The sequence below is a fragment of the Microplitis demolitor genome, chromosome 5 (assembly GCF_026212275.2).
Source record: "Microplitis demolitor isolate Queensland-Clemson2020A chromosome 5, iyMicDemo2.1a, whole genome shotgun sequence".
Lineage (NCBI taxonomy): Eukaryota > Metazoa > Arthropoda > Insecta > Hymenoptera > Braconidae > Microplitis > Microplitis demolitor.
Window position 1 is genome coordinate 17,285,157 of NC_068549.1, and position 23,586 is coordinate 17,308,742.

A 23,586-nucleotide genomic window follows, 5' to 3' on the forward strand; every position below is an offset into this window, starting at 1 on the left:
AACCTTTACAATGTGTACGTTTAGTATGTAGTGTTTCCAGTGACGTCATCATATTAAGAACCAGTTCTTGCTATAAAAAGTATGTAAAAATATACTAAGGACTAATTTATTGTTTACATATTTGATATTTATTTTTATTATTCAAAGTATATTGTACAGATAAAGTAGGTCTACTATTGTAGTGAATATAAGGAAAAATAAAATGAAAAGAATTTGGTAGGACTATTTATTTCAAGACTAAATGTAGGACAATTGAAACTGTAATGTAAATGAGTTTTAAAAAAATTTTCAATTAATAAAGTAAAATTTATAAAATAATTAATGAGAAAAAAAAAATTATTGAATAAAATAAGTGATGAATCAAAATTCGTCTTGCAAATTTTTGAGCAACAGGATATGATAAATTATCTTTGATAATAATTATTAAGTAAATTTAATTACAAATAAACAAAATATTAGTACTTATAACTTAAATGCATTTGATTTTTATTAAAAACTATTAAAATAAACAGAATAAAACTGACCTGATAGGGGCAAGGTGAAGATACGAGCGAGCGACTCCTTTTGGGATGTTTTCGGGCACTTTAAGGGTGAGAATCCAAACTTATTCGTTGGTGTCGCACCCTTTAGGAAAACTATAACAACTTTAACGTTGGGGAATCCTTGATTTTGTGTATGGTGACGATTGAATCAATAGTAAGCGCCGGCGCTTCTACATTTGTTCATTTAGATTCCAATATGATAAAGATCTACATAAATTTAAAATTAATTTTACCAACTGGTTAAAAAAAAATATTTCAAATTTTTTGTCATATTACTTTTATTATAAAAATTATTTTACAAAACGTACATAAAATATTTCAACGCATTTAAATTTTAAAAAATTTTAACGCACTTTATAATTTAAAAACTGCGTAAATGCTGAAATTTTTTTAATTCTAACATTGCTCGTTTTGTTAAAGGAATTTATTAATTCTTCAATACTTTTCTCATCAGTTATATCCAGGAATTTATAATTATTTTTTATTTCATTGTATAAATTTTTGTAGTATTCAAAACTTTCAAATGACCATTCCATTAATTCATCAAGTCGAGGTCTTTCAGGGCTACCATTAACAAGATTGATCATCGCTTCATCATTTATATTTATTTTTTTGCGAACTTGTTCCAAGCGAATAAATCTATCTTTCAATTCCTAAAAATAATAATAATAAATTTAATTTAAAATCATATCCAGAATAAAATTATAAATTCATGGAAAGGTGGGCAGTAATTTAAAATTTATAATTTCATTTTGACCATAAATTGGACTTTGTCCATTTATTGGGACTTTCAGCAACTAAAACAAGTTATTATAAAATTTATGGTCAGTTAAATTATAAATTTTAATTTACTGCCCACCTTATGAATAATAATTATAAAAGATATGACAATAAAATATAGATACCTGGTAGTAATTATTTAAAATATTTATAACATCAGCGATAAGTTTAATTTCATCTTCAATTCCTACACTTATTTTGAAAATTAAGTTTTCCCGGGCTCTTTCAAACTGACAGATCTCCGCATTATCGACACTAGAGCTGAAAATAAAAGTATATAGATGACACTAGTTGATAGTGACAATAAATAAAATGTATTATTAACGTCACTAACATAGAAATTATTAATAAAAAGTACTATATATATTTATATATTTCAAAAATTTATTTAAATTAAAAAATTAAAAAGAAATGAATTATTTACCTGGACACGTGGTGAAGTTGTTCCATTTGATTTTTAAGCGAAGTCAATGGCCCAGTTATAACCTTAGAAATTTCATTGTTAAAATAACAATTTAACTTTTCAAATGTTAAATAATAATTTACAATAGCCTTGTGCAAGTCTTTATCCATTTTTATTAACACTAATTATTCAATTATATCAGATAAAATAAGTCACGTGTCAGTTGTAATTTAAATTTGCTTCTGTTTTACTTTGACATCACCAATAATTTGTTTTTCTCTCTCTGTCTGAAAATACTTGCATGCAAAACCACGTGGCTCATAAGATAAAACAGATAAAATATTAAATATATGTGTTATTTAAATATATAAATTATATAACAATAATTAATCAATAATATATTAATGCCAATAAATAAAAAAGTTTAAATATAAATTCAAATTTAAAAATAAATATGAAGTATCCAAATGAGTGGATGTAGCAGACAAAACAAATTTAAAATTATAAATAAAGAGTAAATAATTAAAATAAAATTTTAAAAAATGCGCATTTTTTAAATTTAAAAATTATCAAGTGCATTTTTTATAAATATTTTTAAAATTATTTATAATTTTAAATTTGTCTGATGTCTGCTACATTCAAACTCGTGGTATATAAATATAAAATATACTTGAACTAGTTACTTGTTATCATCATTGAACACACATTTTATTGTGTACTAAATGATTGTAAATTATAAATAATAAATAATGTCTTTTGTTAAAATAATAAATATCAAATAAAATATTATATAGTTATAAATAAATGATATTACGGAAGTAATGAAGATTCATATTAGCGTGAAGAAGAGGTGGAAGTATATAAATTCTTCATGATGTTGGTGGCGCATCGAAACAACGGGATAGGAGTTACGAGTTACGAACAAAATAATGAAATGAAAGGTAACAAGTCGTTGGTTTGAGTTTATATCAGTAAGTTCTATTTCCTTTTCTTCAGTTATTTTCTGTCAGTATATGCCAGATATAATAATACCAGTACATACATTATACATACATACTGTTGATACCATCTACTTAGTACTTATTACTGGTGCTGCAATTTAAGTACATACTGAAAGCTAAAAGTATTTTGCGTCAGACAGCGTTGCGCAGAGTTGCGCATCGGATCATTTTAAAAACTCGCGTGCTTACTTATAATTTCTACTAATTAATATTCATAAATTATTAAATAAATAAACTTAACAAACAACAATACAAAATTACTTTACATTGTAGTCGAGCAGTATTCATTTTCAAAAAGTGTTTCATTTTTTTAATCAGTTTTTTTATTTCTTCACTGCAAATACATTTAAAAAATTGGTTTTCTTTTTTTTTAGAAATTAGGACAGTGCTTTAAATATGAAGTGAATTAAATTTATAAATTATTTTTTTTTACATATTTATTATTTATATAAACGAGTATATTTAATATTAGTGGTGTAATACACCCTCGTGATGCGCCGCCGCTAAACACTTACCTCGTCCTCGGATTTTCCACGGATTTTCCCGAGGCCAAGTGACAAACGTCGTCGGCACCAGTTTACTCTTGGCTATTGATTTGGACAAAGTTTGTGTATACGTGAAAAAAAAATAAAAAAAATAAATCATATTTATTTTGGTGACGATTTAAATTATATGACAGTTGTATTTTACATAAAATATAACACATTATTTTTATAATACAGATTATTATTAAATGAGGCATATGGAAAAAATAAACAGCATCATGAGAGATAATACAAGTGAATTAAAATCACCTTCTATTGACACCGATATCCTTAATCCATTTGTTCATCGTCTTGAACTCGATACAACTTATGAAAAATTGAAGGTAAGTTCTTTTATATAATCTATTTTTTTTTAATTTTAAACATAAATTAGATTTAGTAATTTATTGGATTAAATATAAAAACAAATAACAGGATTTAAAACAGAAAATAAACTTGTGATTACGCAATGCGCGATGCAAGAGTTGGAGTCAATGACACACGCGTGTTGCGCATGTTTAATATTTATGTTTTTAAATGTTTATTGTAAATATTTGCTTAGAAATACTTATTTAGCTGGTGTAGAATAGAAAAAGAAAGTGGATTGATGATAAATTTTAAACATTTTTTATTAAAGACATTGGCCTGGTAAATTCTCACGGACGGACGTACACGATAATCGGATAACGGGTTTTAAAACTCCTCACCGAGTTATACCGAGTTAACCCGAGAAATGCCGGTTTCTTTTTTTTATTTTAGTCTGACACAACACCAAAATTTCTACTGCTCATTTTAAAATTTCAAATTTTTTTCAAATAATCCAAAAATTTATACAAGAAAATTGAATACTTTTATTTATATAATTTAGTTTATTGTTGTAATAAAATTTATTATTTTGTACCAACAAATTGTAATTAGAAACGTAAATTTTTTGCATACTATTATGAATAACAGAAAGAATATAACCGGCGTAAAATGTGGGACAAAAATGTAGGCTATGAGGAGAAATGATATATACTTTAGTACTTGTGTATATAAATAATTTATACAGAGAATCTATACATTGTAAATTAAAATTTTTTATGATACTTAAGTTAGCCGACGTCTAATAATTTTTTGAATTTTTTTTAGAGACGATAAATTATAAAAAAAAAAATATTTCAAAAAATTCCACTTGTAGCTTTTTTAATTTTCTACATATGCATATTTTTAGTTTTTTTTTTTGCAATTGATTTGAAAAAAATAGTTTTAACTCCCATGTAGAATGGTAACCATTACCATGTTACATAGTAACGAGGATTTTTTAGTGTCGAGAGTCACGGGACAGAGTAATTCCCTCTATTCTACATGATAACGTTGGCTATGTTCGCATAGGAATGATTACCATTCTACATTGACGAAAGAACTGTGTAAATGAACATGACTATAATGTTATCTAGGCACATTTACGGTCTCTTATTTATTCTATACTTAGTAAATAAGGCTATGACAAAATAAGCAACTCAAGTTACACGGAGAAAAAAATTAAGTAATTTTTACTAACTTTGAAAAAAAATTACAATCTAAGAAATAATCTCGAAACGTGAAAAAATAATCGAAACTTGTACAAAACTCAAAGTAAAAATTCCAACTTATTATTTAGAATGATAATTACTGTTGATTATAAAAATTACTGCATTCAAAATAAAATTTACTAGCGACTAATAAAAATTATAATTGTACCAATAATTTTTACTATTGTAATTAGTAAATATTAGTTAATACGCTTTGTGAAAGATGTATTCTGGCGAGTAATTTTTACAATCCAGATAGTAATTTTTACAATCTCAAATAGTAATTTTATCTCCCGGAGTAGCAATTTGTCTTACTGACATTCTAAAATGCACCGTACCTACGTAGAATCACATTGGAGATGTAATATTTATCAACTACGAAACAAAAATTGCGACTAATATACTAACTTTTAATAATTCTAATAACAAACTCTACTTTTTGTAAGATTGAACTATTTTTAAATGAATAAGTAAATATTGATTTTTTCCAAGCGAGAATTTCACGAAGCTGTATTGTAATTATTATGATAAGTGAAAATCACTATCTAGATAGTAATTATTGAAATAAAAAACTAATTTTCTAGAAATCATCGTAATTTTTTTATGGATTGTAATTTTTTATTAAGATAGCAAATTTTTCATTGTGATTGTAATTGTTATTTAATTTTAACCTGCATTTTTCTCCGTGATACTTTAAATATATGTAGAAATTGAATTAATCTATAGAAGTAATTAAAATATTGCTCATAATATAATATTATTTTTTGATAAAAGACAAAGAATAATTTAAAAAACTAGAATATTTAGTCATAAACAATTTATTTACTTCATTGTCATATATATTTATTAAACTGTAATGACAGCTATTCAAACATGGAACTGAGTAGCATTCTACATAGCCCTAATTCCTATGCTAGATAGCGATTTTTACCATTTTACTTGTTTCAATGTAATATAGTAATCATTATAATAAAAATGCTAATGAATTATATTCTATATGGCATTATTTACCATTTTACAAAAAATTAGTCTGGCTACTATGTAGAATGGTAATCATTAGTATTCTTTTCTCTCCGTGTAATTTTTTTTTCAAATAGTACATTCACCAAAATAATATTTTGAATGAACCAATTTAACTTTTTTTTTGCAAGTTCCCTCAAGCAGAAGTAACGATCAGTTGATAAAATTACATTCTTAATCTTTCTTACTTACAGTTAAAACGGTTAAAATTTTTTTAAGAAAGTTTGCTGAAAAAATTTTACTCTTCAATAAATTATAAATTATTTATGGTGCACTGTTACACTTAAAATTTTTATTACTAGTTAAAAAATAAAATCATAATTATTATTTATTTATGCGCAATAAAAATCGTGAGAAGTTGAAATTTATTCTGGTTATTTAATCTATTGTATTTAAAAACTTTTTACTTCTTATGTAATTAAAAAAAAATGTATAATTAAAAGTATGACTATTTCTACAAACAATGTTATTAAATAATAAAAAAACAAAAAAATAAAATTGTATGTTAACCCGTTGATCATAATTGAGATGAAAGTAGCGGTCGTGTTCACCTGTAGAAGATGTAGGTCAACATTCGAATAGAATGTATTCGATAAATCAAGAGTGGGACAGTCGGAACCGTGAAGTAAATAAAATGTTTTGTAAAATTAGCTTCCAACTTTTAAAATAATATATAAATAACTGCATTGTTGCAAAAAAAATAAACTACACAACAGTAAATTACAAGTTGTAGCGAAGGTTAAATAAAAAATGACACCATTTATTAAATTATAAGTTATTATTATATACATAAACGAAAAAAGAAAGTCTGTACAAGAATTCATGACAAACCACGTGTTTTATTGACGTGTCAGACACGTGAGGAATTCAAGTTATTCCAGAAAGCGCTTGCGCTTATCACAAAATCGATGTTGACGGTATATATTTTAGTATTTTATAATATTTGTAAATATATATAGCAATAAAACCCACGTTGGTTTCGTTATGCAAGTAAATTTTTTAGTGCTACATATTTTTTTAACTATTTATTTAACAAGGACCAACAACGTAAGCCAATGATAGGACCATAAGATATGCAAAAAAAATTTATAACATATAATACCTATGATATACTTTAACTAAGTTGCCTCAGTGCAATTAAATATATAATAGGTGTTATAATATTGGCTGTTATCGGAGACCTAGTACATAAAAAGTCAATTTAATGCGTAGCATGCTTATTAATATTATTGCAAATTGTTAACGACCTATAAAGTGGAGATTGCGCAAAGTTTGATCGAGGAAAAGACAGATAAAAAACATTTTTTGATCTATTGTTTTGTGATGGCACTAATATAGGGGTCGGTGGTAGAATTTCTGGGTAGTAGGCATGCCTTTGATTATACCAGAAATTAATAAACCAGTACATATTCTCCTATCCTCAAGAGACAATAGATTTGCCTAATCGCAGAGTTCAGTGTAATTTAAGTTTTTATCTGGATATTTGCTCGTCTTTTCCAAATGAAAAATCTTGCAATCTTTTTTGTACCCTTTAAATTTTATTAATTACTTAATCTGTTTTAATTTTATCAATCAAACGAGTCCTTAAAAAATTATTTAATAAATTATTTTATATTTTTTTTTCATACAATCAGCTTTCAATTTCGTAGAAAAATCATTGTAAAAATGAACTGGTGAACTATAATGTTTTTCTTAGGCCCTTAGTTTGCCAGAAAAAACTTAAAATCGAAAATTTGTATCTAAAAATTAGTTTTCTGAAAAATTTGAGCTCCGACTCATCAACTAAATTTGTAAAAAAAAACTCGTTGTAAAAGCGGCTCCTCACATTGTAAAAAATTTGAATTGAAATTTAAAACAACTTAAAAGTTACTAGCAAGTTATAATTGGTCAAAAATTTAATTATATGAATTAGCTTTTTTATATATAATATTTATAGATTACTTTTAATTTCCAAATCGTAAATGTCATAAAAATTTAAATCACAAGTTATTTTATTTTATTTTACATCAATAATTGTTTTTTCATTGTTCATAAGTCAATTAATTTTAAATAGTATTCATTTTAAAGCTGATAGTTATTAAAAAAGCCTAAAATGTAATCGACATTTTTTTTGCATGTATAACTAGTTTTTAAATACGAAAAATTTCATAGCAAATTTCAAAAAGCTTGCAATTATCAAAACCTAATTATGATTTAAAAAAAAAAGTTATTACTGTATCTCAAAAAAATTTTCTAATTAAAATGTAACTCAATATCTTGATTAATTACATAAAAATATATTTTTAAATAATCACATTGTATTTTCATTAAAAATCATGTTTTAATTTTTTAAATTATCTGAACAAATCGATATTCATGTAAATTAATTTTTATTCAATTTTTATGGCAATTATCCTGGAAAATCGAAAAAAAATTTTCAACAGTGCATTTAAAGGGGAACCACTAGTGTGACCGCCGGAACAAACTATGATTTTGGGAATTTTTTTAGAGAAAACTATTACATGGAATGTTTTAATGTTTAAAGGATATATTTATGGATATATAATGAATACCAGATAAAATTTTTGGACCAAAAAATTCAAAATTCAGCGAGTTATTCACAATCTCCCAACGCTAAAAAAACAATTCCCCCACTGTTGCACTGATAGCGGCCTTCACAGTTTATGAAATCTAAAAAACCAAAAATTTTATTAAACTAGAAGGTATTTACCGTACTATGACCCCCGGGCTAAGAAAAAAATTAAAATTTAACAAAATGCCGGAGTTTTAAAAAAAAATTCAAATTTCACGCGAAAATTTGATGATTTTTGGCCCGCCAAAATTACATTTTTGATTCGATCGAAAAATTGGAAGTTCATGGTACGTAGAAACATATATAAAAGAAACTGCAATTCAAATCAAATCGATCGGATGATTGGTCTTCGAGTTATAGACCCAGCAATTTTGAAAAATGTCTTTTCGAGAACCGATAAGTGGCTCTTCAGATGGCTGTAACTCGAAAAATCTATTCGAAATATGTATTAGAAATTGTAGTATATTATTTTTGAAAGTATAGATTATCGAAAAATGCAAAAAAAAAAAAAATGAATTGATTTTTCAAAATTTTACACTAGAGTTCCCCTTTAAGGCAAATTAATAGAACATGTATAACATGGTTTCTTTTAATGCAAAAGAGGTTTGCGGTTGACGTCATGTATTGTTAGTCGATAAACATATTAAGGTTTGATATAAATAAATCACGATGACATTTATGTTATAGGCGCTAAAACAAAGTTTGAATTTAAATAATTTTGTACACTAAAAAAAATGATATTGAAAATAAAATATTTACTAAACTCATTTCAAAAACATAAAGAATTTTATGGTATGAGTTTAATGTGAATATAATAAGTAATTTTCGTGGTTAGTGTGATCATAAAAAACGTCTGCTATTTCATTTTATATAAATTAATAACATAAAAATATATTTAAATATCAATTTATGTTTTCAGACAGCTTTTCTAACGGTAGCTCTACTACCTTTACGACTGGCAGCAATCACTGCATTAGTGATTATCGGATGGCTGCTAGCTTGTTTAGGACTCCATGGATTGTCAGAAGATGATCTACGTCGTGCCCCTCTCACCGGTTGGAGACGGTAAGAAAACCTCTAATAATTCACACATTTTTTTAATATTTGTGTTATCATTTATTATTTATTATCCCATTAAATTAATTTTATAATTTTAATGTAGAGAATAATTTAATTTAAAATTATGAATTTGTAACTAATGCGCATTAAATTTTATTTTCCATCGCTAGTGTAGTTAAACAAAAAAGTTATTGCATTTAAAACTGTTATCATTCGCACACGTAATTTTAATTATCTATACGCTAAATATTGTTACCTGTCATTTCTTTATCTTTTTTAATTTCTATGTCGCTTATTTTTTACATACACGTATTTATAATTAAGTTTAGTATGTTATTACCTAGAATTAGTTTTAAGTTCTTGACCACATACAGTACACAACCTTAATTACATAATTTTAAATTTATGTTGATCTATTAACTCATAAATTTTCCTTCTTCCTTCTTTTTTCTTTGGGTATTCAAAATTTATGTTTAATTATTATCACTTTATCGTATACATGTAGTATTAAAAATATGTAAATATGACAGTTGAATAATAATAAAAGCATTACATAAAATGACAAAATAGTGACATGAGGGTGTTGGTGTGCTGGGTGATGAGAGCGATGTTCGTCTGTGGGGGATTCCATCATTTGAAGGTGAAGGGCCAAAAAGCAACGACAAAAGATGCACCTGTACTGGCACTGGCTCCGCATTCAAGTTTCTTTGATGCGTTGCCGGTAGTTTACCTCGGTGGACCAAGTATCGTCGCTAAAGCTGAAACTGGAAAAATTCCTTTTTTCGGAAGTAGGTCTTCTTTCTTATATCTACTTACGTAGATCAAAATTGTTTTTTTTTTTTTTTTTTATTACAAATCATCAATCAGCATCATTATCTTTTTATTTTACTATTTTAAAATCATCCTTACTCTATCAAAAAAATCCATGTAGAGTTATATAGAAATCCATCGAAAAACGTATCGGAAACTATGGATTTAGATAAGAATTCATGGGGATCAACATGGGAAGGTATGGATTTATATAGGAATTTGTAGAGGAAAGTATAGGTAGATTTTCATATAGGAAATCCATATAGGACACTGTGGGTAACTGGATTCCTATAAAAAAATACATATGGAAACTTGGATATCTGGATTTCTATATAAAAATTTTGTATCTGCTAAGCTTACATAGGAAACTGGACCAAATTCCTATTTCTACACTGAATTCCTATAAGAGAAACCATAGAAATCCATATCAAAAACTACACGGAAAAAGAGCAGTTGAAAAATTTAACTCATATCTGGATTTATTAGTTTCGTATAGTAGTAAAGCGGTGCGACTCTGAAACTGTAAAAATTACATTTTCATCCCAGGCATAACGAATATTACAGTGTCAAACTCGATATTGTCCAGCTGTCTACAGTAAACAGATTTTGTAATTTTTAATTTTATTCTAAAATTAGTTAAAATTACATTTTTGATCGTTAATATTACTATTCTGTATAGTAGTGTTCTTCTTAAGATATAGAATTTAAAAATTACAGGGTGAGCTGTGATTTTTCTCAGATCATTCATCATTCTTGACAATTAATAACACACAGTGTAATTTTTATGTTATGAATAAATAAGAGGTATTATTTCAGAAAGCAAAAAATTCACAACCAATAAATTTTAATTTTTACAGTTTCACCTATCAACTATTAATTTTTAAATAAAGCAGAGATTCAAAATAAAAAGTAAATAATACTTTGAAGATTTATTTAACTAAAAGTACATTTCAAACTGTAAAATTTGCTGCTTAAAATTGTATTAATTTTATTACCATAACAAATTTCTAAAATTACAGTTTAAGCCTTAATGTTTGAAGATTTTTGCCCCGAAAGCCTGTTTTCACTGTAGAAACTGTAATTTTTCAACTGCTCTTTTTTCCATCTATGGATTTACATAAGAATCCATGGGGATCAACATCAAAAAGTACAGATTCATATAAAAAACCATGTGGGAAACTATGGATACCTGAATTCCCATATGGGAAATCCATATAGGAACCTGAGTACCCGGATTTCTATGTAAAAGTTTTATATACATGCTAAACTTACATAAGTATTTGAACTAGGTTCTCATATGTATTTTTGCATGGTTTGGATTTCCATGGAAAACTACATCCCGTACGAAAAAAATGAATATGCGAACAAATTGTATATATATTTTTTTCGTACGGGATAAGAATCTACATAGGATGGATTTTTATAAAAAACCATATGAAAATCCATCCGAAAACGCCATGTAGTAATCTAAGCGGGATTTCCGCATGGATTTTTTTGATGGGGTGCTAATTAATTATATGGAATATATAACACTTCTTTTTTTTATTTAAGACTGTTATTAGTATTTTTAATATTATCATTATTTAAATTACAAATGTGTTATTGATTAATGGTTTAGTTTAATAATGTAGTTTTCCCGATCATATATAGTCGTTTTATGACTAAAAAATTTTTATAATGTCAAGGTATGAACTTATGTTGTTATTTCTGATACTTAAGTTATCGACAAAAATATACTCTGATATCAAAGAATATATTTTAATAATAAAAGTATATAAGTTGCATCAGATAGGAATTTATTTATTTTTTATAAATGTTACTGGTACTAATTAATTATTAATAAAAATTTTATTAATAATTCAATATGACTTTTAGTAAAAGATATTAATTTGTTATTTGCCGTATATTTATAAGAAAAATATTATTTACAAGATTCTTAGAATAAAAACTAATTTAACTTATAATTTCTTTCTTGACGCTTTCTAAGATATTTAGCTAATTTATCTTGTAGTACAAGCTGGTTTTATTTTCTAATGTACATAATTTTTCAACGTTCTAACAACTTGAGATTATATAAATAACACATTTATTAAATTAATATTTTAATATTTAATTATAATAATTATTAATACAAATAAAATTATTTTATTATTCGACGGTAATAATTAATCTCTTAGATTTAATTATTAACTTTTGAAAATAGTATCTATTGGATTTAATATCCTTATTATTGATAAAAATTTAGTTTTGCATCGGAACTAATGATGCGAAATGACAGTCATTTTTATGATCAGTCAGATCACGAGAAATTGGCTGACAATTGACATAGAAAATTCTTCAGTCAATTTCTTATAAAATAATTTCCTTGACGATATTAATGTATAAGCGTTTGTAATTGCAAGAAAACTTCAAGTCGTATCACTCAACATATGGTCGGATTTGTTTATTCAAAAATATTCGTGAAAATTTTTCTTTACTTCTTCTTAGATACGAAATGGCGGCAAAAAATTTTTCGGTTAATTTTTTTTTGAATAATTTTTTGGGCCAAATGGAGGGCTCGAAGGCCATTAAATGCAAAAAATGACCGTTGGTCAACTTTTCGCTGGTCCATTGATGTTAATTGTTAGACAATTTTCTCTGCATCGGAGAAAAATGCAGGTCAAAATTAAATAATAATTACAATTACAATGAAAAATTTGCTATCTTAATAAAAAATTACAATCCATAAAAAAAATTACGATGATTTCTAGAAAATTAGTTTTTTATTTCAATTATTACTATCTAGATAGTAATTTTCACTTATCATAATAATTACAATACAGCTTCGCTAAATTGTCGCCTGAAAAAAATCAATATTTACTTATTCATTTAAAAATAGTTCAATGTTACAAAAAGTAGAGATTGTTATTAGAATTATTTAAAGTTAGTATATTAGTCGCAATTTTTATTTCGTAGTTGATAAATAATTCATCTCCAATGTGATTCTACGTAGGTACTGTACATTTTAGAATGACAGTAAGACAAATTGCTACTCCGGGAGATAAAATTACTATTTGAGATTGTAAAAATTACTATCTGGATTGTAAAAATTACTCGCCAGAATACATCTTTCACAAAGCGTATTAACTAATATTTACTAATTACAATAGTAAAAATTATTGGTACAATTATAATTTTTATTCGTCGCTCGTAAATTTTATTTTGAATGCAGTAATTTTTATAATGAACAGTTATTATCATTCTAAATAATAAGTTGGAATTTTTACTTTGAGTTTTGTACAAGTTTCGATTATTTTTTAACGTTTCGAGATTATTTCTTGGATTGTAATTTTTTTTTCAAAGTTAGTAAAAATTACTTAATTTTTTTCTCCGTGCATCATTAATCAGAACAATAAAAAATTTATATTTATTATCTTTTTAAAAACTATTTCATATCTTTTTTTATTTCTTGTTTAAACTTTTTTTCAATTCTTTAGATTTTTATAAATCATTAAATTAATTTCGTTCGACTTATCGCATTTTATTGTATTCTGATAAAAAATCTAAAACTGTTATATTTATTACGGTTATTTTTTGCAGTTTCGTAACGTTAATGTTCGTCACTCTTTTTATCGATCATCGTCGCTCATTATTTTGAATGACGGTTAAATTTATTATTATTATCTTTTAATACTATAGTATACTTTTGTTGAATGTTTCGGAATGAGTTAATAATATGAAAAAAATTTTTTTACGATACAATAATAACAGCAGTACCGTTCTTTAAACTTTGCAAATTCTTATAATTATAAAAGTTAATTATTTAAATGCGTACATAATATTTTCTTAATTGTTTCAACGTTTGACTTTCTATTTTTTCACGTTCAATGAATATTAGAGTTATGTTTTAATGTATATTTTTTAAATTCTCTTTTTACTTTCTTTTTAATACAAATCGAAATATTAAAAAAAAAAAAAGTGTATATTTACACAGAAAAAAAAATATTTCCTGATGCAAGAAATTTTTTTATCACTCTTGGAAAATTTTTACTTGTCCCAATAAATTTTTTGCATCATAAATTGAAAACAAAACTTTTTTTGCGCCCGGAAATATTTTCTAATCCTGAGAAAAATTTTGTCTTCAATTCATAATTCAAAAAAATTTTAGTGCCAAAAAATTCTTCTTTTCTTTGTATATATAAATATAAAGTAACTAAAATAATGTATTTACTCAATACAATGTATTGATAAAAAATCATATAGATTTATTTTTTGTTAATAATGTAAATATATGGTGGATGGTATATGGTAAAAATATTATTTATATAATTGATATCTAATAAATCTTACTCTTGCGTAAATGAGCGATGGAAAATTAAAATTAATAAATAGGTGATATAAAAAAAAATATTAAAATATTATGAGATGTATATGTATAAAATGTTTATTGATATATAAAATTATAAAAAATGTAATAATGATACTACTACAGAAAAATAGTGCCATGGCTATGTTTTCTTGGCCGTTTAACATATACAGCAGCAGGAATGAAAATAGTAGTACGTGGAAGACAAGCATCAAGATCAGAAGCTCCAATATTAGTGGTTGCACCTCATTCAACTTTCATTGACGGTGGTATTGTCTACATCTTGGGATTTCCATCTACTATCGTCAGGAGAGAATCGGGTCTTAACCCATTTACCGGAAGTATGTTTTCTTTCTACGATAATATTTTACTGAAAGCTACATAATCAAATAATATATACTTTCAAAGATATATTTAATTATATATTAATCTTCTTGGCTTACCGATTCCATCCACCGTATAATACTTAACAAATTTAACTCCCATTATTCGTAATAATTGTAATGTTTCATTTTTTTTCCTACTAACAATTATTATTAATTCCATTTATCATCTGTAATTTTTATTGTTTGTTATTTTATTTGTTATTATTTATTTTTTTTTTTGTTTTATAATTTTTTTTTTTCTATATTAATTTATAGAATTGATAAACTATACACAGCCAGTTTATGTGTGGAGAGATGACCCGAACTCGAGGCAGAATACGATAAAAGAAATAATTGAACGTGCGACTTCAAAGGAAGATTGGCCTCAGGTAAGACAAGAAAATCTTTTATTTTATTTAAAATTACTATAGGTCACGAGATATACACTGTTAAAATATTTTTTCGAATTTTAAAGATAATTTTCATGGGAGTTTGATTTAATTTACTAATTTTGTATGAATATCGATTTTTTCCCATAATTTTAAAAATTAAAGCATCATCTTAAGTAATTTAAATTTTATGCATCTTTCTCGTGTTAATAAAACATGGTACTGACATTAGCCAACGTTAAATAATTTTTGGATTTTTGAAAAATGATAAATTATAAAAAAAAAAAAAATATTTTAGATAATTGCACCTGTAGTTTTTAAAATTTTCTTTATGTGCATATTTTTAATTTTTAATTTAAACTGTTGAAAAAAAAAATCAAAAATTGTGAACTGTCGATTAACTTTAGAATCATAAGTAAACTATTTAATAAATTATACAAAAATTGATTATCACGAAGAAAATATTGTTATTTGATATAGGAATTGTTTTATAATTATTTATTTTTAAAATTTTCAAGTGATATATTTTTAAGCTTTCAATTAAAGATTACTAAAAATTACTAAAATTTTATTTTACAGTTCAAAATTTTTTCATTAATTTTTGAAATTTATTATGTCTACTGTTAAACATTTTGTTCTATTTTTAAGGATAATTGTCAAGGAAATTTAATAACATTTATTAATTCAAAGAAAATGAGACTATTCAAAAATATATGTTCTGTGATTAATCAAGCTATTGAGTTGGATTTAAATGTAAAAGATACATTCTTCTGTTTTTAAAAATCTTAATTCGTTTTTGACAATTGAGAGTTTATTAAAGTCTTAATATAAAATTTTTCTTATTTAAAAACTAAGTATATTAATAAATTAATTTATGCGCATGTTCAGAAATTCATTATATTGTGGAAAGGAAAGATGCAACTGCATTCATAAATATTATCTGGTCGAATCAGAGGGGCAATTTGACACTACCATGATGCGTTTATACACTCTGCGGAGAAAGTAAATGCAGTATCGGGGGCATCCGTGTAAAAACAATTTGTTCCGAAAACGTTCATAACAGCGAACTTCCAAATTGAGACAATTCTGAAGTTTAAGTTGAACGTTTTCGGAACTTTGAAAAAATTAGAGTGAACAATTTTCAACTGGTAAAGGCTTTTCCTGCGCGTTTTTATTTTTTTTTTTTTAGCAAAAATAATTTGATTTGATAATTTTTTTGGGTTTGAAGAACATTAAAAGAAAAGGAATTAATTAGGAACTATGAACATTTATGACTTTTACTAGAATTATTCAGGTATGAGGCAAAAAAAAATAAACTTTTATTAGAACTTTTTGACTTGTTCAAAAATTGAGCGATTGGAACTAATTACGAACCTTTTATAAAATTACAAAATTGTCAATTCAAATCATTTTTGCTTCAAAAATATAAAAAAAAGACCCGCAAGAAAAACGCACACTAGTTAAAAATTTTTCAGACTTCTAATTATTTAAAAACTCCAAAAATGTTCGACTGAAAGTTCAGAATTGTCTCAATTTTAAAAGCTCGCTATCAGGAACATTTTTGGAACAAATTTTTTTTACACGGACATGTTCAGAAAAACATTCTGGAGATTGATAAATATTTTTCCGGGTGGTTTGTAAGTGTAAAATCACCTGGTTTAATTAAAACCTTGGAAACGAATGAGTACCTGACACCACATTTACCTTCTACGCAAAGTTTATGAACGCATTACGGTAGTGTCGAATTATTTCTCTGGTTTAATCAGATAATATTTGTGACCGCAAAACTTGCATCTTTCTCTTCCAGAGTTAATTTGGGAACATGCCTCAGGTATTCTTTCGTTCTCTGGTTTTAATTAAACCAGGTGACTTTCCACTTACTAACCACCTGGATAAATGTTCATTCATCTCTAGATTGTTGTTTTAAACACGCTCTATATTTTATATTTTTGACTGACTAATTTTCTGGTGACTTCAAGTAATCTGCTCTAAATTTAAAAAAAAAAATTTTAAACAATGTGTACAAATATTTATTTTATTTTAGATAATGATTTTTCCGGAAGGTACTTGTACCAATCGTTCGTGTCTAATAACTTTCAAATGCGGAGCATTTTATCCTGGTGTACCAGTACAGCCTGTTTGTATTCGTTATCCAAATAAATTAGATACTGTTACATGGACATGGGAAGGTCCAGGAGCGTAAGTTCCATTTAATTATTTACATAAAATTGTTTTATTTTTAATATTTTACACTTAAATATTTTATATACAAACTATAAATATTAGAAAATATTTAAGCTATAGCGTTGAAACTTTCTATTAAACAAAAGTAACATGTAATCAATAGTTTCAAAGTTACGACCGTTAAACTATACTTTTATTTATAAATTTTTAATATAAATATAATAGCTGGCTTTGAAATAATCGTTAAATATTTTACGGAATTTTTTAATTCTCTAAATCTATTAAAATTTAATTACTTAAAAAATACGCTCTTATCAATAAAGACTATACTTTTTTAATGTTTTATAGATAAGCTATAAAAAAATTTAAAAACATTTATCAAATCAACTTGTAAGATTATTGTTATCAACCACTTGCTATAATTAAAAAACCAATATATATTTGTATATTTTTTAGACTCAAATTACTGTGGCTTACATTGACGCAATTAAATAGTAGCTGTGAAATTGAATTTTTACCAGTATACAGGCCAAGCGAAGCTGAAAAAACTGATCCCAAATTATATGCAAATAATGTACGCCGTTTAATGGCAGAGTAAGTGTAATAATTAAAAAAAAAACTTGTATTTTAATTATGCAGGTCCAAAAAAAAAAAAGTGGTGTGTGCTGGTCAGACTATGATTTTCTGACGTATTTTTTCCCGCTGAACACAAATCTGAAGTCAGAATTGTGGGTCAAGCTGGAAATATTCGAGAAAAATCCCAAAAACCGATAAAAATCATGATTTAGTAATTTTTCCGCATGATATTATTATGACGCGATTTTTGCTTATTTCTCTTTGTTGTATCCAACCGTAATTTGTAATTGCTTAGATTCATTATCTATTGTGTCTCATTTAGGTCTCAGACAGATGCAATAGATTTTTTATTCTTTGTCTTTAACAAAAAATATAAAATCGGTACATTTACCGGTAGAATCCTGCTACAATGGAAGATTCGGACTACGATGACAACTTCCTTTTAATGGGATGTGTAGAATTATTCGCGAGTCATTGTAGCAACTATGATAAAATACTTTCAGAGTTCAGGTTGTCTAATGAATTTGAAGATGCATTTCTTGATTCTTATCTCAGTCAATTTCCGTAGAATAACGGAGACTTTAGTGAAGAGCAAGGAGAAAGATTTTACCAAGATCTGTAAGAATTTTAACGGCGATTTTAAACAGTGGGGAGTAAATATGTTCGCAGATTACTGTTGTATGCTACAACGGGAAATGTAAAAGAGAGGAAAACAGTGCAGCAGAAATCCACTGCATAGGTCATTTGAAGACAAAAGGGCCAGAAAACGACGAAATCATGGTAGCCACATTTCTTGACAACCTGGGAATGTCAGAGAATTTCGTCAGAAAGCTGAAAAAATTTTCACTTTCTTTCTTTTGACTGAAAAAATCCGACAAATTTTGTTTTCTGTCAAAAGTGTTCAAAAAGTGGCGCGGTGCGAATGCGATTGTAATACCATCTTGAAAAAAAATTAGTAGAAATTGATTCCAATAGCGAAAAAACGAAGCAGTTAGAATTAAAAAGGTTGTTAAAAAAAAGCCTTAGTAAAAACCAATCATCAGGATCTTCAAGCTATTAACATCCATATTGAAAAGTTAAAAAACCAAAACATTAAATGTATAAATATGCATAAGTATAGAACTAATAAGTTTCACTATCACTATATTTATTATTGGCGTACTCGATTAATACTTTATTAATATTCTATAAAACGTTCTTATTTATGAAATTTATTATAATAAAAATGAAAAATTTAATTATATTTTATTATAGAGTAAGTTATATAGAAACATGAATTCAAAATAAAAAATAAAAAATTATTCATTTAATAAATAAAACAAACCTATGATCATTGACAAATAATAAAATAAAGTTTAATTTAACGACAATGATTGATTAAACTGACTTATACCATTTTATTTTAAATTAAATAAATATTTTCATTGATTTTATATTACTATATATAGTCAGGGAATTTTTGAATTATTTAACTGGAACACCTGGAAAAGTCAGGGAATTTCAATTTAAAAAATCTGTGGCCATCATGGAAATCTGTAAGAAAATTATTGTCATACAGAATAAACTACTGTATCGTGAATTTTTATTGATTTTTTGGGTTTTTCTCGAATATTGCAGTTTGACCCCCCAATTCTGACTTCAGATTCGTGTTCAGCGGGAAAAAATACGCCAGTAAAATCGTAGTCTGATATTCAGCACACATCACTTTTTTTGTAGACCTGTTTATTATTTAATATTAAATATTTATATTAATATTTTAGAGCTCTTGAAATTCCGGTCTCCGATTATACATACGATGACTGTCGTATAATAAACAAAGCACATACGCTACATTTACCCCATGCAGCTGTTATTGTAGAAGCCCATAAGCTACGCTGTAAACTCGGCCTACAAAAAGTTAAAGTAGAAGAAGAATTAGTACAAAAAAGACTGGTTAATATTGAAGAAACAGTAAATTTTAATGAATTTGCCAGAATACTTAGATTAGATGCCAAAGATCCTTCAGTTCAACAACTGTTCAGGATTCATGATCGTGCTAATAAAGGGACAATAGACATTGAAGAGTATATATTTACAGTACTCGCTATCGCAAACGCAAATTCCGTCCTTGATCTTGTAGATATCGCATTTAATGTCTGTGACGCCAATGGTACCAAGTGCCTCGACGCTAAAAAATTACGAAAGGCCTTAAAACTTTCTCTACAATTGGAACCCGAAGAAAGTGACAGAATATTTTCACAAGCAACTCGAGAAGGCAGCGGATCTGATGCCGTATCTTTTGGTCAGAAATTCATTTTTTTAATAATTCAATATTTTTTAACCATACCTGCACCGCAAGTTTCAATTTTTGCCCTGTTTAGCGGAAAGAAAGTCGTTGAGTCATGATTTTCTATAGATTTTCTTGTAAAGTGGCAAGTCCTGATTGTCTAAAGACTTTCCCTAAATTTTTCTTGGCAGGTTAGATTTCAAATATTAACCACGGATTTTAGAAAATAAATTTTTTTTACTAAAATAATAATAATAATCAAACTAAGTAAATTTTTATTTGAAAGTGAATATTTGAGGTGTGGATTTTTGGATTTTCCTTATTTTGTTTTTGTTTTTTAAACTTAAAGATCTTATAAATTGATTCAAAATATTATCATATCATTATTCAATTAAATATCGTGTCTACATTACATGTAAAATCAAAAATAATTTTTTTTAAAGTTTAAATTAAATTTAATAAATAAAATAATTGATAAATACACAGAAAAAAAATTGACTTGATTCAAGTGAAATATTCTTGAACCAAGAATACTAGTTTGGGAAATTCTATTTTTTTTTGCTTTAAGAATGTATTCCTTGGCTCAAGGAGTTTTAGGATTCTTAAATCAAGATTTGTATATGCTTGGGTCAAAAGTACATTTTTTTCACACAATAAATCTAACTCTCAAACCAAGTAACAGATTTACTTGTTTGAACACAAAAAACGCTTCTTTCAAGAATAAAATTCTTGAAAGAAAAATTTTTATTTTCCATTGAAGGGTTATAATTTATTTATTCAAGATTGAACTTTTTTTTGAATTGAGAAGTTTAGTTGCTTGAAACAAGAATGATATTTTGAGGAAAATAATTTACTTGAACCAAATTAATTATTTTTTCTGTGTACTGAACTATCTATTCAATATAATTAAATAATTATAATATTTATTTTTTTCAGAGGATGTAATAACAGTATTGGGTACGAGGACAGAATTTACACATATCTTTGCAGATGACAATGAAGTTAGAAGGAAAAAAACCATTTGAGAATGTCTCTTCGGCTCGTCGCCAAGTCCTCAAAGAATTAGAAAAAGTCGGGACTCAGACAAGCCGCTTCTCATGGGCGTATGCTCTAATTCCGTATAAATAATTTCAAAAAATTAAATTAAACAAAAAAAAAAATAAAAAAAAAAAGTAAACAATTTATTTAAATAAATTTTAGGGTTCTAAATAAATAAGTTCTTCCTAATTAATAAATCTACGTCGCTCGTAATTATTAAGTCATGTAAATAGCGAATACCAACTGAATATCCGTAGAACGAATCAGATAATTTTCAGCATTATTAACTTATTAAATATTAGAATAGATTATTTTATCATGCAAGTATTAGATTTATTTAAGTAGATTACTCAGGGTTAGTGATCACATATTATACGCTTGATAACATCGACAAACCTAATAGCAATACGTTAAATTATTTATTGTTCCTTTTTTTTATTGAAATTAGTAAGATATATAGATAAATTTTTATATAGATGCATTTGAAGTAAAATGTTATTCAAAATTCATCTATTGCTCAATAATTCATTTAATGTTGTTGTTATTTATTTATTATAAAACTTTTTATTCAGAGATCGTTACTATTAGATCGTTAATCTAATTAATTAATTGAATGGATAATTTAATTATTATATCGCGACATATCGTATCATCTGTAATGTTCCCTGCGCGTATATAAGTATAAAAATTTATTTGTATATTTGAATATATTAATAATATATACACCTAGTTATGTAAATGTATATATAGAATTTAAATAAAAATATTATTCTTACATTTTTTAAAGTTTTTATTTATTAATCATATATTTTTTTAAATTCATTTATAAATTATTATAACAATTTATAATTTTTACTAACAATTCTCAGATCAAAATTAGGAGAGTTTTTTTAAAGTTATTTTGACAAAATTTAAATATATAAGCTGGTAATTCATTTTATTAAACTTTTTTTTTTTTTTTACATCGTATTGATAAATTTGATGTTTGATAAATTTCTAAAATTAATTTTTGAATAAAGATGTGAATTTTTTTGAGAAAATTGAATTTTTTAATTTATTAATTGAGTTGTAGTTAATAAAATCATAGCTTATGGATATTTATAATTTTGTATACAGCAAAAAAGATTTCTTGGTGTAAAAAATTTTTATTCACTCCAAGAAAATTTTTTACTTTAAGAATTTTTTTTGCATTATGATAAAACTTGAAAATTTGGGACGAGAAAAAATTTTTTGGGATGAGAAATAATTTTCTTGATACAAGAAAAAAAATTTTTTGAAAGGAGAAAAAATTTCTTGCGTCAAAAATTTTTTTTAGTCCTAAGAAAATTTTTGTTTTAATTTCATAATGCACAATTTTTCTTGTATTAAAAAATACTTTTTTTTCTGTAAATACACGGAAAGAACATGATACTGGCTATTATCTCAGATTATACTCAGTTACATCTGAGGTAAAAAAAAATTCCGATAGTACCCAGTATAATCTAGAGTATACGGAGTTGCATCTAGATTACACTCAGTTTCATCCCAGATTATACTCAGTTACATCTCAGATTAGACTGCGCTAGATTATACTGGTTTTAATCCTAGATGATAACCACACACATCTGGATTATATTCGGTTCCATCTCAGATTATACCCAGTACTATCTGAGATTTAACCCAGTTACAACTCAGCCATATTTTTTCTAGCGCACGCGCGTTTTGTAAACTAGATGATCCAGATGTATGTGGTTATCATCTAGGATAAAAACCAGTCTGATCTAGCGCTGTGGAATCTGAAATGTAACTGAGTATAATCTGGGATGAAACTGAGTGTAATCTAGATGCAACTCCGTATAATCTAGATTATACTGGGTACTATCGGAATTTTTTTTTACCTCAGATGTAACTGAGTATAATCTTAGATGATAGCCAGTATCATCTTGTTCTTTCCGTGTATTGAAACAAATAAAATTTTTTTATTCACAATGACGTCATGTAATGAAAAATTTATTACATATATAATTTATTATCAATAGTTCTATTCGTTATAAACAAAAATAAAAGTAAAGTAAAAAATATAAAAAGAAGAATTTAAAAAATCAGTAAAATTTAATTGAAGACGTCAAAAATGTGATTTATTTTGGCACCTATAAAATTATCTATATTTTTTAAAATAC

The 23,586-nt window shown here is 25.9% G+C and overlaps 2 protein-coding genes across 6 annotated transcripts; one reads left to right on the forward strand and one right to left on the reverse strand.

The window, feature by feature from the left end:
• Positions 1-813: 813 nt before the first annotated feature.
• Positions 814-2,641, reverse strand: LOC103573994 (uncharacterized). The gene is made up of 4 exons (XM_008553311.3): positions 2,540-2,641; positions 1,747-2,021; positions 1,448-1,583; positions 814-1,195 (listed from the first exon to the last, which is right to left on the reverse strand). Exons 2-4 carry the CDS (start codon positions 1,893-1,895, stop codon positions 887-889), a joined length of 594 nt encoding a protein of 197 aa, XP_008551533.1. The 5' UTR covers positions 1,896-2,021; positions 2,540-2,641; the 3' UTR covers positions 814-886.
• LOC103573992 (lysophosphatidylcholine acyltransferase) lies at positions 2,579-21,561 on the forward strand. Of its 5 annotated transcripts, none has more exons than XR_001345332.2 (9): positions 2,579-2,666; positions 3,449-3,594; positions 9,315-9,460; positions 10,025-10,242; positions 15,251-15,363; positions 17,408-17,562; positions 18,004-18,141; positions 19,884-20,580; positions 21,326-21,407. XR_001345332.2 is itself a non-coding variant. In XM_014443929.2 (8 exons), exons 1-8 carry the CDS (start codon positions 3,460-3,462, stop codon positions 21,412-21,414), a joined length of 1,515 nt encoding a protein of 504 aa, XP_014299415.1. In that variant the 5' UTR covers positions 2,703-3,459; the 3' UTR covers positions 21,415-21,561. The 5 variants fall into 5 exon arrangements, 1 of the variants encoding a protein (XP_014299415.1); XR_001345334.2 differs by having other exon boundaries at positions 2,637-2,696; XR_001345333.2 differs by lacking the exon at positions 2,579-2,666 and adding an exon at positions 2,703-3,381.
• The last annotated feature ends 2,025 nt before the right edge of the window (positions 21,562-23,586 follow it).

Bases quoted from the DNA above. Each gene is read 5' to 3' on its own strand.
- LOC103573994 (XM_008553311.3), bottom strand. From the start codon at position 1,895: ATGGATAAAGACTTGCACAAGGCTATTGTAAATTATTATTTAACATTT. The intron at 1,584-1,746 runs GTAAATAATTCA...TTTTATTTTCAG, and splicing joins CAACTTCACCACGTGTCCAG to CTCTAGTGTCGATAATGCGG. The intron at 1,196-1,447 runs GTATCTATATTT...TATTATTTTTAG, and splicing joins TTTTAAATAATTACTACCAG to GAATTGAAAGATAGATTTAT.
- LOC103573992 (XM_014443929.2), top strand. From the start codon at position 3,460: ATGAGGCATATGGAAAAAATAAACAGCATCATGAGAGATAATACAAGT. The intron at 15,364-17,407 runs GTAAGACAAGAA...ATTTTATTTTAG, and splicing joins CAAAGGAAGATTGGCCTCAG to ATAATGATTTTTCCGGAAGG. The intron at 20,405-21,325 runs GTCAGAAATTCA...TATTTTTTTCAG, and splicing joins ATCTGATGCCGTATCTTTTG to AGGATGTAATAACAGTATTG.